This window comes from Rana temporaria, chromosome 1 (genome assembly GCF_905171775.1).
Source record: "Rana temporaria chromosome 1, aRanTem1.1, whole genome shotgun sequence".
Lineage (NCBI taxonomy): Eukaryota > Metazoa > Chordata > Amphibia > Anura > Ranidae > Rana > Rana temporaria.
In genome coordinates, this window is record NC_053489.1 from 668,370,467 (window position 1) to 668,388,605 (window position 18,139).

Genomic DNA, 18,139 nt, shown 5'->3' on the forward strand with positions numbered 1-18,139 from the left:
GTGATAACCAGGCCCGGACTGGCCATAGGGCATACCGGGCATATGCCCGGTGGGCCGCGGCGGCCCGCGGGCCGGTAGTGGCCCGCGAATGGCCCTTGGCGGCCCGCGGGCCGATCGCGGGCCGATCGCGGCCCGCAAACGGCCCTCGGCGGCCCGCATGTCACTTCTACCCAGAGGTGTACCAAGGCCCTTGGGGCGGACAGGGCTGGGTTGCAAGAATGCATTTGCCCCCTGGGCTGCTATAATGTCCTGCAAAAAGGCCACTGAGCTGGCCGAGTGCGCCACCTGCCACAAGTTGTGGATTGTCCACTGGCCACGTCACCTGCCATGTCACCTGGCCACGTCACCTGCCACAAGTTGTGGATTGTCCACTTGCCACGTCACCTGGCCACGTCACCTGCCACATCACCTGGCCACATCACCTGCCACGTCACCTGGCCACGTCACCTGCCACAAGTTGTGGATTGTCCACTGGCCACGTCACCTGCCACGTCAACTGGCCACGTCACCTGCCACAAGTTGTGGATTGTCCACTTGCCCCACACCTGACCACGACACTTGCCACAAGTTGTGGATTGTCCACTTGCCACGTCACCTGCCACAAGTGGATTATGCACTTGCCAAATCACCTGGCCACGTCACCTGCCACAAGTTGTGGATTGTCCACTGGCCACGTCACCTGCCATGTCACCTTGCCACGTCACCTGCCACAAGTTGTGGATTGTCCACTTGCCACGTCACCTGGCCACGTCACCTGGCCACGTCACCTGCCACATCACCTGGCCACATCACCTGCCACGTCACCTGGCCACATCACCTGCCACAAGTTGTGGATTGTCCACTGGCCACGTCACCTGCCACGTCAACTGGCCACGTCACCTGCCACAAGTTGTGGATTGTCCACTTGCCACGTCACCTGCCACAAGTGGATTATGCACTTGCCAAATCACCTGGCCACGTCACCTGCCACAAGTTGTGTATTGTCCACTGGCCACGTCACCTGCCATGTCACCTGGCCACGTTACCTGCCACAAGTTGTGGATTGTCCACTTGCCATGTCACCTGGCCACGTCACTTGCCACGTCACCTGGCCACATCACCTGCCACGTCACCTGGCCACGTCACCTGCCACAAGTTGTGGATTGTCCACGTCACCTGCCACGTCAACTGGCCACGTCAATTGCCACAAGTTGTGGATTTTCCACTGGCCACGTGACCTGACCACGTGACCTGCCACATCACCTGGCCACGTCACCTACCACAAGTTGTGGATTGTCCACTGGCCACGTCACCTGGCCACGTCACCTGCCACAAGTTGTGGATTGTCCACTTGCCATGTCACCTGGCCACGTCACCTGCCACGTCACCTGCCACATCACCTGGCCACGTCACCTGCCACAAGTTGTGGATTGTCCACTGGCCACGTCACCTGCCACGTCAACTGGCCATGTCACCTGCCACAAGTTGTGGATTGTCCACTTGCCAAATCACCTGGCCACGTCACCTGCCACAAGTTGTGGATTGTCCACTTGCCACATCACCTGACCATGTCACCTGCCACGTCACCTGGCCACATCACCAGCCACAAGTTGTGGATTGTCCACTGGCCACGTCACCTGCCACGTCAACTGGCCACGTCACCTGCCCCATCACCTGGCCACGTCACCTACCACAAGTTGTGGATTGTACACTTGCCACGTCACCTGGCCATGTTACCTGCCACAAGTTGTGGATTGTCCACTGGCCACGTCACCTGCCACATCACCTGGCCACATCACCTACCACAAGTTGTGGATTTTACACTTGCCACGTCACCTGGCCATGTCACCTGCCACAAGTTGTGGATTGTCCACTGGCCACGTCACCTGGCCACGTCACTTGCCACAAGTTGTGGATTGTCCACTGGCCACGTCACCTGGCCACGTCACCTGCCACATCACCTGGCCACGTCACTTGCCACAAGTTGTGGATTGTCCACAATGCAATGCAAGCAATTACATTTTTTTATGTTTTTTTTATGGTTTTTCATAATTTGCCATCATTTTTGAGATTTCTTATGTAAAAAAATAGGTCACCTTTAAAAACGCCTATAAACGAAATCGCGGCAAAACGCCGGTACCGCGTTTTGCCGCGTTTAGCAGCGATTTGCGTCTGAAACGCAAAAACTTTTGCATCTGAACCCAAAATTTTGCTTCTGAAAAAACGAGCCTAAACCCAACTGCTTTAAAACGCAAAAAAAAAAACGAATGTGTGCATGGACACAGGATAACATTAAATGTGTTCAGGGGCAGTTGAAAAAAATGCCCAAATGCCTCTGAACTCGAGTTTACCAGCATCTCGTGTGCATGGGGCCTTAGATATGCCCAGCCCCTCCCTCCTCCACACAAAGCTCTATCAGAGGCTGGGTGGAGCTGCTCTTTCTTTCCCCGCCCACACTCCTGGCAGCCCTGTGTTGTCTGTGAAGAAGATTTGTGGGCGGGAAAGTTAAAACAAAGCAGTCAGCTCGGCATCCACAGCCTTAGAAAAAAAAAAAGTGAGCCCCTCCTGGGACTGTCCATTATGTCCCATCCAAGTAAGTGACAACAAGTAAGCTTCTCCTCCCTCCCTTCCTGCTCTCTCTCCCCCTCTCTGCATATTAAGTGTTATATTACAGCAGCCTGTAACAGTTTCTTGCCCTCCTAGATGTTATGATGTGGGTTCACACTGGCAAGCTGCAGTTTAGCTGCAGTGCTGGTGTTCTGGCATGTTACCCTCCAGTCCCATAGACTTCTATTAGGTTGTACATTTTTGCTGCATGTCCTGAAAGTGCACGAAAAGTCCTGCATGCCGCATCTGTGGTGCAATTCCAAAAAATTCTGCAAAAATGCACAATTTCTAATTAGAAGTCTGAGGGACTGGGGCTATGGAAAACTGCCACAGTGGCGGCCTGTCCATTAAGGGCACACGGGCACTGCCCTCTCCATTATGCCACCCCCATATGTAAAATGGATAGATTCATGCCTGACCGGCCACTAAGATGGGGTAAGTGTCGGTCAGACAGCGAGTGGGTGGAGGGTGTGTCACAGCGGCTGCATTTGATGGGACAAAGTGGCTGCATTTGATGGGACAAAGTGACTGCATTTGATGGGGCACAGTGGCTGCATTTGATGGGACAAAGTGGCTGCATTTGATGGGACAAAGTGGCTGCATTTGATGGGGCACAGTGGCTGCATTTGATGGGGCACAGTGGCTGCATTTGATGGGGCACAGTGGCTGCATTTGATGGGGCACAGTGGCTGCATTTGATGGGGCACAGTGGCTGCATTTGATGGGACAAAGTGGCTGCATTTGATGGGGCACAGTGGCTGCATTTGATGGGACAAAGTGGCTGCATTTGATGGGGCACAGTGGCTGCATTTGATGGGACAAAGTGGCTGCATTTGATGGGACAAAGTGACTGCATTTGATGGGGCACAGTGGCTGCATTTGATGGGACAAAGTGGCTGCATTTGATGGGGCACAGTGGCTGCATTTGATGGGGCACAGTGGCTGCATTTGATGGGACACAGTGGCTGCATTTGATGGGACACAGTGGCTGCATTTGATGGGGCACAGTGGCTGCATTTGATGGGACACAGTGGCTGCATTTGATGTGACACAGTGGCTGCATTTGATGTGACACAGTGGCTGCATTTGATGGGGCACAACGACTGCATTTGATGGGACAAAGTGGCTGCATTTAATGGGGCACAGTGGCTGCATTTGATGGGGCACAGTGGCTGCATATAATGGGGCACAGTGGCTGCATTTGATGTTTTTGTTCAGTTTGATTGCTTCCCCCCAAAAAAAATTGAGCACCAGTGTGAGCCAAAAGGCTTGCACTCACAGATACTCCACTGAAATGTTATCAATTCTCATGTCACTTTTCAGAGGCATTTGACAGACAGTGAGGAGGTGATACCTAATTTCCTCCCTGCCTGTTTTAACCTCAGCCAGTCCCTCCAGATATTTCACTTTGTACTCCACCTTATTTTCATTACTCCTTATAGGTATTAGATGTTCTCTCACCTTATTCTTTGCACATCTAATACATAATGAGAGTTCTGGAAATAAGGTGGAGTTCAAAGTGAATTTCTAAACCTAAGTTGAGAACCCCTTTCAGAAGATTTGAGGATATTATTAAACTCAGAGACTGGTGGACTTAGGCCATCATAAATAGATTGAAAATCTGCCAGTTCAGCAGAAATTTCAATCTATCAATGTGCAGACTGGTTATACAGACTCCGATCTATCAACTGACTTCAGTACAACAATGGGAAATGTCGAACCATTTCTCTCTGTTCCAGCAATGTGGAGTGATTTCTCTCTCTGTGCCACAAATGTGGAGCAGTCTCTCTCTCTGTGCGGGCATCCCATCATTAACCCCCGCCGCGTGAAGCCCCCCCCCCCCCCCGGGCTGCTCAGTCTAAAATGCCCGGGCCTATTTTTTGTCCCAGTCCGGGCCTGGTGATAACCCTGTCTACAACCTAGTGATTCTCAGAGGTGTTAATAGGTGTCAAACTGGAAGCAGACGAAACGTCTGCTTAGGAAACTCAGTGTGTGAAGGTGGTTTGTTGTGTAAGGAATGTGCAGTGATTAGACATGATAATTGTCGGTCAGTGCCAACCTGTCTGGAATGTTTTAGTAATTAGCCTTAGTGTGTGATTGGGTTGGGTGGAGATTTCATTGTTGCTTCAATGTCTTGGACTGTATAAAAAGCTGAGAAGAAAAACCATTAAAGTCTGTCTTGTTCAAGCAGTAAGCTTGTCTCATGTGTGGCTTTCTGGGCGACTCCAGGGATATCCCTCCTCGTGGAATATTGGGGTGATTTTCGTTATGGGAAGAAGGGAACGTTGACGGGGATATCATACCGATACCGTCACAATTGGTTGGTAGCAGTGGGATTTTTCCCTTCTATTCCCCTTCACACCCGGATTCCAAGCAGACACTGGAAGAACTACTGGAAGTTCGTGGAAGGATTGCTAGCAACAAAACCAAGCGGGTCATCATAGCAGAATCAATGGAGCTAGACCAGGAGGACGGGATTGCAGCAACGCCAGCAGTACAAGAGATGGAGACACCAGTGATTCAGGAGGAGGAATCGCCAGCCAACAAGCTAATGAGAGAGAAGCTAGCGTGGTTCGGCCCGAACCCAACGCCAGATGTGGTACTGAAAGTGATGGACATGTTAGTAAACGCAGAGCTACAGAAGGATAAACAAATAAGAGACGCAGAGCTACAGTTAAAACTGGCAGCAGTCCAACAAGCAGCCGCACCTTCTCCAAACAGTGAGTACAGCACAGCAGACGCAAGGAAGATTCCGTTTAGCGCTTTTAAAGCTTTTGATGAAAAGGACTGTGAGATTGATAACTTCCTGGCGGATTTTGAGCGACAATGTAACCTGCACCGAATAGCTAGAGGAGACTGGGTTGCAATATTGTTAGGCAAACTGTCAGGCAAAGCTTCTGATGCTTTCCGGACCGTGCCAGATCAGGATATTCATAGCTACGCCCGGGTTAAAGAAGTGCTCCTGGCTCGTTATGCAGTAACCCCAGAGTCCCACCGACAGAAGTTCAGGGACTCACGCAAAACCACGAAAGACTCTTATGCGGAATGGGCATGCCAATTGTCCCGGTCGGCCTCTAACTGGGTTAACAGCAGCCAGGCCACCACCGCAGAGGACATTTTGCAACTAATGCTCCTGGAGCAATTTTACAATCACATCCAGACGGACGTCAAGGATTGGGTGAGAGATCGCAGGCCCATGACTCTACCAGAGGCCGCGAAGTTGGCGGATGAATATGCAGATACTCGCAAGACGAACCAGGTCACACCACAGGAACAACCTCCACCACAAACGGTGCCCTCACACCCACCAACCGCTAGATACCAACCTCCTAACAGACCGGTGACATCTAGCCCTCGCTATCATCGCCAGGAGGGCAACGAACAACGCTGCTTCCGGTGCAAACAGCTGGGTCACTTCAAGCAGAATTGCCCCATGAATGACAACACCAGGTCAAATTGGTCTCAACCTGGGTACCGCTCACCAGCAGCAGCCCATTGTGTAGACTTGGCTTGGGATCCAAAGGAGCTGGGTCAGGAAGAACCATTGGGCACCCCTTACGAAGCCCTCATGGTACAATCTGTTATTACGGACAACAGGGAACACCATTGTCAGCTGGTCATGGGCGACAGCCCTGAGCCGGAGGGGCCCTGGAGGGAGCTGGGCAGAAAGAGGCACCGCCGGCCACCCTTCAAGAAGAAGAGGTCCTGGAAGCCGTATAACAAGCTGACCTGGGAGGAGAAGAAGCAACTGGAGGAGAGGGAGTCGCAGCGGGCGTCCCAGATGCGGGCCGAGATGTTCGCCAAGGGCCCACCGGTGGCCCCTTACACCACCACCCAGTTCCTGATGATGAAGGACCACGTTGAAAGCCTGCAGGACATGAGCAAGCAGGATCTGATCCGTGAGTACATAGAGCTGGAGGAGTGCATAAGCCTCATGGAGGAGGAGAACAACCACCTGAGGTCACAGCGGGCTGACCCCCCCAGGCTCCATGAACTGGAGATGGAGCTGGAAAAGCTCAAAGAGGAGAACCGGCGGCTGCGGAGGGAGCAGGGGGTGGCTGACCTTATGGGGCTCTGAGTCCCCTCTCTCCCCCCCCCCCCCCCCCCGGACTCTGAGCACCAGTGCTACAGCACTTCAACAAATATAACTTTTTCTTTTTATGAATCTCCTGTGATTGTCACTTCAGAGCCATAACCTGCCCCTCCCATAGCGGGACACCTAGATGGCGGCGCACAGACCCATTCGCCATCTTCACACTGACTTCTGGTGACTTTGCAGATCGCACAAAGACTTGGGGACTGACCGACGTGTGATCTGAAGACCCGGTGGCATACCTGAGTCTGAAGCAGTTGCCAAGGGAGGTCAGTCACGCCAAACGGAGTTAACCTCGGACTAAAAGCTCTGAACCCGTCAACCCTACTGGACCAGGGAAGGTCCAACCGGGTTTGCCGGAGCAGGGAGAAAAGGGGGGGCCATTGTGATGCAATTGCCTATATGCTTCAGTCTAATGCTCTCCCTGCTAACTTAATGCTGTTGGTTACAGGTAACAGGTGTTTTATGTGTGATTCATCTCTCTCTGTAAGGACTGTTCATATGTTAAATAAGGCTAGCTTTTGAAAGGCCTTTAATTGTGTGATAACCCTGTCTACAACCTAGTGATTCTCAGAGGTGTTAATAGGTGTCAAACTGGAAGCAGACGAAACGTCTGCTTAGGAAACTCAAGTGTGTGAAGGTGGTTTGTTGTGTAAGGAATGTGCAGTGTTTAGACATGATAATTGTCGGTCGGTGCCAACCTGTCTGGAATGTTTTAGTAATTAGCCTTAGTGTGTGATTGGGTTGGGTGGAGATTTCATTGTTGCTTCAATGTCTTGGACTGTATAAAAAGCTGAGAAGAAAAACCATTAAAGTCTGTCTTGTTCAAGCAGTAAGCTTGTCTCATGTGTGGCTTTCTGGGCGACTCCAGGGATATCCCTCCTCGTGGAATATTGGGGTGATTTTCGTTATGGGAAGAAGGGAACGTTGACGGGGATATCATACCGATACCGTCACATACACATATATTATATTCATTAGTACTTTCAATAAAATCGATTTTACAAAAGGAAAACATTCCATAAATCAAAGATTAGTCAACACAAAGGGCACAGTACAGGGGGGATCAGGAGGGCACAGTGGAAGGGGGGTCAGGAGGGCACAGTACAGGGGGGATCAGGAGGGCACAGTACAAGGGGGGTCAGGAGGGCACACTACAGGGGGGATCAGGAGGGCACAGTAGAAGGGGGTCAGGAGGGCACAGTACAGGGAGGATCAGGAGGGCACAGTACAGGGGAGATCAGGAGGGCACAACACTGGGATCAGGAGGGCACAGTACAGGGGGGATCAGGAGGGCACAGTACAAGGGGGGTCAGGAGGGCACAGTATAGGGGGGATCAGGGGGGCACAGTACAGGGGGGATCAGGAGGGCACAGTACAGGGGGGATCAGGAGGGCACAGTACAAGGGGGGTCAGGAGGGCACAGTACAGGGGAGATCAGGAGGGCACAACACTGGGATCAGGAGGGCACAGTACAGGGGGGATCAGGAGGGCACAACACTGGGATCAGGAGGGCACAGTACAGGGGGGATCAGGAGGGCACAGTACAAGGGGGGTCAGGAGGGCACAGTATAGGGGGGATCAGGGGGGCACAGTACAGGGGGGATCAGGAGGGCACAGTACAGGGGGATCAGGAGGGCACAGTACAGGGGGGATCAGAAGGGCACAGTACAAGGGGGGTCAGGAGGGCACAGTACAGGGGGGATCAGGAGGGAACAGTACAAGGGGGATCAGGAGGGCACAGTACAGCGGGGATCGGGAGGGCACAGTACAGGGGGGATCAGGAGGGCAAAGTATAGGTCCTGGTACTCTTCCCGGGATACAGCCATATCGGGACAGTTTAGTAAAAAGCATGACTGTCCCAGCAAATCTGGGACAGTTGGCAAGTATGTATGTAATGCAAGATTATTGTGGGCCCCCCCATGTACCTGGGGCCCCTGGGCAGTGCCCAGGAGTGTCCTTGCATTAAGATGGCCCTGGATTCAGCTGTATTGCCAGCTTCATTGGAGATTTTATGGGAAAGTGATATTAATAAAGACGGTTAATTAGACCAAGCAAAAGTAGCCATAAGCCCGAACAGTGTTCAGCAAGGGTGCTGACTGGATTTAATTGATAGGCAGATCACAGGAGAGTGTTGGAGACTATAGCTACAATTAAAGTGTTAATAAACCCACAACAGTAAAATCAGTCTGTATATACAGTAAAGCATGCTGGTTATACTCACTGTGGAACCTAAGGGGTTAATCCTCTGCATTGTGTACAAAGGTTGCCTGACCATGTCTTCTCTGATCCTCCCTTTCTTCCACAGCCCCAAGCCATCTCCTGATAGTACAGAGCCTTGGGGACACTCTGCACATGCTCAGTTTGGGGTGTATTGCTAGAGAGGTTTTTTTTTTGGGGGGGGGGGGGGGATGTGATCAGCACAGGGCCAGACAGAGGGTCAGGGGTCATGCAGCCTCATAGGACAGTCTGAGTAGAATAAAAACTCCTCCTACAAGCTTTAACCAGACACTGATAGGAGTCACAAGGCTGCTTTATATTCTGCTGATGAGAAAAGATATTTAGCCATTTATATTTAATAAAATAATTGCATTTACATTTTCTGGGTAGTGTGGAAGACCAAATATAGTGAATGCAGAGTCCTGGGTTTACTAACACTTTAACCACTTCCCGACCTCCTCATGTACATATACGTCAGCAGAATGGCACGGACAGGCACAATCACGTACCTGTACGTCCTCTGCTAGACGTGGGTGGGGGGTCCGATCGGGACCCCCCCCCCCCGGTACATGCGGAGGTAGGGTCCGCTCGGGGAGCGATACGGGACGACGGCGCGGCTATTTGTTTATAGCCGCTCCGTCGCGATCGCTCCCCGGAGCTGAAGAACGGGGAGAGCCGCGTGTACACGCGGCTTCCGCGTGCTTCACTGTGTCGGCGCATCGATCGCGTCATTCCCTTTATAGGGAAGACACGATCGATGACGTCATTCCTACAGCCACACCCCCCTACAGTAGTAAACACACACACAGGTCACACTAAATGTTACAGCGCCCCCTGTGGTTAACTCCCAAACTGCAACTGTAATTTTTACAATAAAGAATGAAATTTAAATGCATTTTTTGCTGTGAAAATGACAATTGTCCCAAAAATGTGTCAAAATTGTCCGAAGTGTCCGCCATAATGTCGCAGTCACGAAAAAAATCGCTGATCGCCGCCATTAGTAGTAAAAAAAATAAAAAAAATAAAAATGCAAAAAAACTATCCCCTATTCTGTAAACGCTATAAATTTTGCGCAAACCAACCGATAAATGATTATTGCAATTTTTTTTTACCAAAAATAGGTAGAAGAATACGTATTGGCCTAAACTGAGGGAAAAAAAAAATTTATATATGTTTTTGGGGGATATTTATTACAGCAAAAAGTAAAAAATATTGCATTTTTTTCAAAATTGTCGCTCTATTTTTGTTTATAGCGCAAAAAATAAAAACCGCAGAGGTGATCAAATACCACCAAAAGAAAGCTCTATTTGTGGGGAAAAAAGGACGCCAATTGTGTTTGGGAGCCACGTCATACGACCGCGCAATTGTCTGTTAAAGCAACGCAGTGCCGAACTGTAAAAACCCCTTGGGTCTTTAGCCAGCATATTGGTCCGGGGCTTAAGTGGTTAAAGTGGAGGTTCATCCAAAAAGTTAATTTTTAACATTTTGTGAAGGGGAATCGGGTAGTTTTTTTAAAATCAAAGCCGTACTTACTGTTTTAGAGAGCGATCTTCTCCGCCGCTTCCAGGTATGGGCTGCGGGACTGTTCGTTCCTATTTAATTGACAGGCTAACGACGGTCGCATACATCGCGTCACGAGTAGCCGAAAGTAGCCGAACGTCCTTACCCGGAAGCGGCGGAGAAGATCGCTCTCTAAAACGGTAAGTACTGCTTCGATTTAAAAAAAAAACACCCGATTCCCCTTGACAAAATGAGCATCAATCTAAGGTTAAAAAAAAAATTCCGGGTGAACTCCCGCTTTAAGTGATGAAAATATGAAACAGCAAGTATGACTTACAGTATTTTTAGCTAGTACTAGTTAGTCACATTCAACCAGACTTGTTCTGGAATGCTGAAGACATTTTGTAGCTTCTCCAAGCCACGTCTTTAGTCCTAATAAGTGTCAGGAAAATGCCCCCAGAGCACTTTTTGCGATTCGGCACTGCGTCGCTTTAACTGACAATTGCGCGGTCGTGCGACGTGGCTCCCAAACAAAATTGAGGTCCTTTATTCCCCACAAATAGAGCTTTCTTTTGGTGGTATTTGATCACCTCTGCGGTTTTTATTTTTTGCGCCCTAAACAAAAATAGAGCGACAATTTTGGAAAAAAAAACATGGGGCTAGATTCAGAAACGAGATACGACGGCGTATCTCCAGATACGCCGTCGTATCTCTGAGTGCGCTCGGTCGTATCAATGCGCCTGATTCAGAGAATCAGTTACGCATAGATTTCCCTAAGATCCGACTGACGTAAGTGTCTTACACCGTCGTATCTTATGCTGCATATTTACGCTGGCCGATAGGTGGCGCTTCCGTATAGTTACGCGAGGAATATGCTAATTCGGTAGATACGCCGATTCACAAACGTACGTACGCCCGGCGCATTTTTTTACGTCGTTTACATTGGGCTTTTTCCGGCGTAAGGTTACCCCTGCTATATGAGGCGTACGCAATGTTAAGTATGGACGTCGTTCCCGCGTCAAATTTTGAAATTTTTACGTCGTTTGCGTAAGTCGTTCGCGAATAGGGCTGTACGTAAGTTACGTTCACGTCTAAAGCATTGACGATTTGCAGGGAAATTTGGAGCATGCGCACTGGGATTCTTTCACGAACGTGGGGTCGTGTTTTATTTACATAAAACACGCCCACCTCTTCAGAATTTGAATTTGGCGCGCTTACGCCGGCAGATTTACGCTACGCCGCCGCAACTTACGGAGCAAGTGCTTTGTGAATACTGCACTTGCCCGTCTAAGTTGCGGAGGCGTAGCGTAAATAACTACCTGAATCTAGCCCATATTTTTTACTTTTTGCTATAATAAATATCCCCCAAAAATATATAAAAAATATATTTTTTTCCACAGTTTGTGTATTCAGGGTTGTTGACTGTTGCCTGACTGTCTGGGATCCCTGATTAATCAAAGCATTGTCTGGGTGGGCAGTGACCTGAGTCACCTAGGCTTGTCTGGGTGACTAGTTGTTAATTAGCTTAGTTTATGTTGGCTTTTCCTTAGCTATGTTGATTATCTTACTGTTTACAATTTGCATTGTTTAGGATAATGTGATCAAGCTCTTACCTGATTTTGTGTGGTATATATTCTATGTGAGTTTATAATAAAGTCAGTCCCAGTTTGCACCTAAGCTAGTGTCGTCTAGTTCTTGGGTGCAATATTTCGCTATAATACCCGGTTCCTGGTTCCAGGCTGGAGGAAGCTGTATACTGACAGAAGCACCCAGGAAGGGTGCCAGTCGCTCCGTCACAATCTCTTATTTGAGGGCTTTCTGTATAAATTCAGTGTGTTTTTATGGTAAAGCAGTTATTTTTGTTTACTTCAAAAATGAGTGTTGTCATCACAAGAAAAATCACAAAAAAATCATCACAAGAAATTGCAAAAGTATTTAAAAACTATTATACGAAGTTATACCAACTAAAAGAAGAGCTGGACACAGGAAAGACTAGTGGGCAGGAGGAAAGGATAAAGGAATACATTGAGAAGTCAGGAATGCCGAAATTAGCAGAGGAAATTGGGAGAAGTATGGAAGGGCCGATTACAGCTGAGGAATTTACAAACACCCTCAAATTGTTAAAACCAGGTAAAGCTCCCGGTCCTGATGGGTTCACTCTTTTTTACTATAAAACCTATGCAGAAAAACTTATGCCAAGATTCTTAAAGGCATATAACGCGATAAGAGAAGGACAGGGGATTCCGGAGGAAGATCTTTTGGCACATATAGCGGTTATACCTAAGGAGGGAAAAGATTTAACACTATGCTCGAATTATCGTCCTATATCGCTTCTAAACGTTGATTTGAAGATCTTTACAAAAATCCTAGCAAATAGAATATTACCATATATCCCTGACCTGATACACCAAGATCAGGTGGGATTTACCCCAGGAAGGGAAGGCAGGGAGAATACGCAGCGGGTGATTAATACGATCCATCTCTCCCAGGTATCTAGGAAAGCTCTAGTTCTCGTATCAACTGACGCTGAAAAAGCGTTCGATAGGGTGGACTGGAAGTTTTTAAAAACAATCATAAAATATATTGGTTTAGGGGAGGGGATGCAAAGATGGGTCATGAGTCTATATTCTCAGCCGAAAGCTAGAATAAAAATAAACGAGATTATGTCGGAACCTTTTGAGATACGGAATGGGACGCGACAAGGCTGCCCTCTGTCACCAATTATTTTTATTTTGACACTTGAACCCTTTTTAAGGACAATAAGGCAGAACACCGATATCAGAGGTATTTGTGTAAAGGGAGGAGTTTATAAACTGGCGGCTTTTGCTGATGATTTGTTGTTTTCTCTTACGGAACCTACTTTATCTCTCCCTCCATTGCTGGCCGAGATTGCTAGATATGGCGAGCTCTCAAATTTTAAAGTAAACTATGACAAATCAGAGGCAATGGGGGTAGAGATGAACATTGCACAACAACAACAATTGGCCTCTTTTTTTCCCATTCAAATGGACAAATTCACATATTGGATATCTGGGGACCAAAATCCCGAAGAAATTAAATAGAATTTTAGAATTAAATTTAGCACCGCTGGTAATACAAATAAAACGTGACCTACAAAAATGGGATAAAGAGGTATTTACTTGGTTCGGTAGGGTCAATATCGTAAAGATGAATGCAATGCCGAGGTTATTATATCTATTACAGACACTCCCTATTAGCATACCTCAGGGATTTTTGAAAGAGATCAGAGCGAAGTTTGCGGGATTCATTTGGGCAGGGAAACCAGCCAGAGTTAGGAGAGACATTTTAACTTTACCAAAGGAAAAAGGAGGCATAGGTTTTCCAGACCCACTCACATACTACGAGGCTGTGCATCTGTCAAGAGTGTTGGATTGGTGCGTCACCCCGAAAGTTAAACCATGGATCCTTTTAGAACAGGCAATGATAGAATTACCATTGGAAGGACTAATTTGGCTTTCTAGAACCATTTTACCACAAGCAGTTAAAAAGCATCCAACGATAAGGACGACAATCAGGGTGGTGAAAAAAGTATTTAGAAAATCAAATGATGAAATAGAAGCAAATCCGATGACACCAGTCCTGGGAAACCCAGCATTTATGCCAGGTCTGAATGACCCAGGGTTTGGGAACTTAAAAAGACATGGCAAAATTAGATTGATTCACTTCCAGAAGGAAAACCGGGTAATGACATGGGAGGAAATAGAAAGCGAGTTAGCAGAGGACTTGGAGCCATACAGGAGAAGACAGTTAAGGGGCTTTCTGCGATCAATACAGAGTCAGACTACGGTGAGGGTAAGACTATCGGAATTCGAAAAATTGTGCTTAAAGGGAGAAGCGGTTAGACATTCATTATCACTGTTCTATTCCCTGATCAACGAACTGAAAGCTCCACAAGAAATAGGTTTTATACAAACCTGGGAGAGAGACTTAGGGGTAACTTTCACTGAGACTCAGAGGAAATTTTTTTTTGAATTTAATCATAAAGCCTCCCTAGCATCTAAGTACCAGGAAGGAGGATATAAGATTCTGAGCAGGTGGTACAGGACCCCAGAAGTTTTAAATCAAATTTTTCCACAAACGTCAAATATGTGTTGGCGATGCCTAAAAGAAGAGGGAACTCTGCTACATATTTTTTGGAATTGTGAAGGAGTGAAAGATTTTTGGAAGATGGTTTCAGACGAAATAGAAGGGATAACTGAAATGTCTCTTGGAGAAAATCCAGCGGCCTATCTGCTGTTAGATATTCCGATATCAGTAGTAAACTACAAAAAATCCTTGGTAAGACATCTGTTAATAGCAGCCAGAGCATGTATTCCAGCTTTATGGAAGAATACGTGCTCACCAAGTAGACCACAATGGCATGAAAAAATTAGGGAAATCCAATGTATGGAGAGTCTCACGATGGCTCTGAGGGAACAGGAGGAGAGGTTCAGGGAGGTATGGGCCCCCTATGATAGTTATAGGGAACGAAGGGAGTAGGTGGGAGGGGGGAGGATTGGGGGAGGGGAGGGGTGGAGGAGGAAGAATAATTTTGGAGGAATGATTGTTTTTTTTTTTTTTCTTCTTTTTTGGGCTCAGGAAGGTCTTGGACAGGGGCCCGGATTTTGGGGTGGGAGGGGGGTGATGGGGATTTTCACTACCTCAAACAGGGAGAGGACATGTCAAATGTTTTGGGGGAATAGGAACTCAGAAAAGCGGTAAATTAACGCGGGAGCTATATAGTAGTCTAATTATTTAACGGCAATCAGGGTCAGAGATAGGTCAGGAACAAGGACAATGTATAGTTGCTTGATTGTTGACTTTTATTCTCTAATATGGCATGGTAATGTCCCTGTATTTGTGGAATTGTGAAATAAGGAAAAATGAAAAATAAAGAATTGAAAAAAAAAAAAAAATGAGTGTTGTCTAGTTATATGGGGTAGCCAAAGCTTTAGTCACTTGCCTCGCGTTCCGGAGCTTGGGAAGCAGCTTCTTGGCGGAGATACCCAGTCGGGTGGGGGGGTCAGATTAAAAACCTAATAGGAGCTCTGACTCTTTCCTACTCCATTCAAATATTGTTTGACTGACCTTTTATTTTAAAACAATTAGTTGTGCCTGGCTGCAGAGCCTCTTCTGTTCCCCCATGTGACGCGCACTAGGAGGAGCGGCCATAGTGATTCCATGTTGGTGTATCTGTGTGTTCTGCTCTACAGGGGCTGGCTGGAAGCCGGACTGGAAGCTCTACTAAAAGCCACAGGAGGAAACCTACTGATCCTGCGGATCTCCCACTGTCCCAACATCCTGACCGATCGCTCCCTCTGGCTGGCCAGCTGCTACTGCCGGGCGCTGCAAGCTGTTACTTACAGGTACGGAAGAAAGGGACACATACAGGTACAGGAGCAGGGGGACATATACAGGTATAGGAGCAGGACTGTATGTGTCCTCCATACAGGTACAGAAGAAAGGGAGTAAAGGGACACATACAGGTACGGAGGCAAGCGGACACACAGAGGTATAGAAGCAGAAGGACACATACAAGTACAGAAGCAGAGGCACGGGTACAGGAAGAGGAGGACACATACAGGTACAGAAGCAAGGAAACACTTAAGAGGTACAGAATCAGGTGTAAATATGCAGGTACAAGAGAAGGCGGACACATACAGGTACAGAAGCAGGGGGACGCATACATGTACAGAAGCAGGAGGACACATACAGGTACAGAAGCAGGGGGACGCATACATGTACAGAAGCAGGAGGACACATAAAGGTACAGAAGCAGGACACATAGAGGTACAGAAGCAGGAGGACATATACAGTTACAGAAACAGGAGGACACATACAGGTACAGAAGCAGGGGGACACATACAGGTACAGAAGCAGGGGGACACATACAGGTACAGAAGCAGGAAGACACATACAGGTACAGAAACAGGAGGACACATACAGGTACAGAAGCAGAAGGACACATACATGTACAGAAGCAGGAGGACACACAGAGGTACAGAAGCAGGAGGACACATACAGGTACAGAAGCAGGAGGACCCATACAGGTACAGAAGCAGGAGGACACACAGAGGTACAGAAACAGGAGGACACACAGAGGTACAGAAGCAGAAGGACACATACATGTACAGAAGCAGGAGGACACACAGAGGTACAGAAGCAGGAGGACACATACAGGTACAGAAGCAGGAGGACCCATACAGGTACGGAAGCAGGAGGACACACAGAGGTACAGAAGCAGGAGGACACATACAGGTACAGAAGCAGGAGGACACACAGAGGTACAGAAGCAGGAGGACACATACAGGTACAGAAGCAGGAGGACCCATACAGGTACAGAAGCAGGAGGACCCATACAGGTACAGAAGCATGAGGACACATAGAGGTACAGAAGCAGGAGGACACATACATGTACAGAAGCAGGACACATAAAGGTACAGAAGCAGGAGGAGACATAAAGGTACAGAAGTAGGGGGACACATAGAGGTACAAGAGAAGGGGGACACATACAGGTACAGAAGCAGGAGGACACATACAGGTACAGAGGCAGAAGGACACATACAGGTACAGAAGCATGAGGACACATAGAGGTACAGAAGCATGAGGACACATACAGGTAAAGAAGAAGGAGGACCCATACAGGTACAGAAGCAGGGGGACACATAGAGGTACAGAAACAGGGGGACACATAAATGTACAGAAGCAGGAGGACACATACAGGTACAGAAGCATGAGGACACATAGAGGTACAGAAGCAGGAGGACATAAAGATAGAGGAGCAGGACATTTAATCATGTATTGGTGATTACAGAGCTGCATTCATTTAAGTCTTCAATATCGTATGTTCATCACACTTCCAGGAGCTCCACAGATCCGGTGGGTCACGAGGTGATCTGGGCACTAGGAGCTGGCTGCAGAGACATCATCTCCCTCCAGGTGGCGCCATTACATCCGTGGTAAGAGAAGTCACTGAACACCACCAGAAATGGGGGCCGCCGCTGCTGAACTGAAAATACTTAGTTGCCTGGCTATTATGTTGAGCCTCAGGGTTTGTTATCCTTCCAAATTTTTGGGGAAGATGTAAGAAAGGGGATTCTTATTGTGCCAAAAACACAAAAATAGATATGTTAAAACATGTTTTTTGGCTCCCTGTTCGGGTGCCAAAAAAAAAAAAAACATGAATTTTTAATTGACATTTAACATGTTAAAACCAGTACTAGGTCAGTTTTATTACTGGCCCATTCATAAAAGAATTTGATACATATACCATATACGCATAACAGGCATTTAACACTGTCTCAATCACAGGTTTCGCTTGTTTGCTTCTTCAGGAGCTGTAAAGCATGTGCAACTACAAAAGAATGGAGATAATCAATATATTGGGAAATACACAATAAATTAATACAGGTGTAATAAAAATTACCACTGAATGTATATTTATATATGGAAGGGTATCACAACAGATATACATCACAATCTGTCATATACAGTGCCTTGAAAAAGTATTCACACCCCTTGAAATTTTCCACATAAATGTATTTTATTGGGATTTTATGTGATAGACCAACACAAAGTGGCACATAATTGTGAAGTGGAAGGAAAATGATAAATGGTTTTCAACATTTTTTTTACAAATAAATATATGAAAAGTGTGGGGGGGGGGGGTTGTATTCAGCCCCCTTTACTCTGATACACCAAACTAAAATCTAGGGGAACCAATTGCCTTCAGAAGTCACC

At 47.5% G+C, this 18,139-nt stretch overlaps 1 protein-coding gene across 1 annotated transcript in view; it reads left to right on the top strand.

The window, feature by feature from the left end:
* Positions 1–18,139, top strand: part of FBXO41 (F-box protein 41) — a 118,816-nt gene that overhangs the window by 57,605 nt on the left and 43,072 nt on the right. Inside the window, exons 7-8 of the mRNA XM_040335587.1 lie at positions 15,613–15,765; positions 17,263–17,358. Of these exons, the coding sequence (XP_040191521.1) occupies positions 15,613–15,765; positions 17,263–17,358 (249 nt within the window). The remainder of the gene's footprint in view (positions 1–15,612; positions 15,766–17,262; positions 17,359–18,139) is intronic.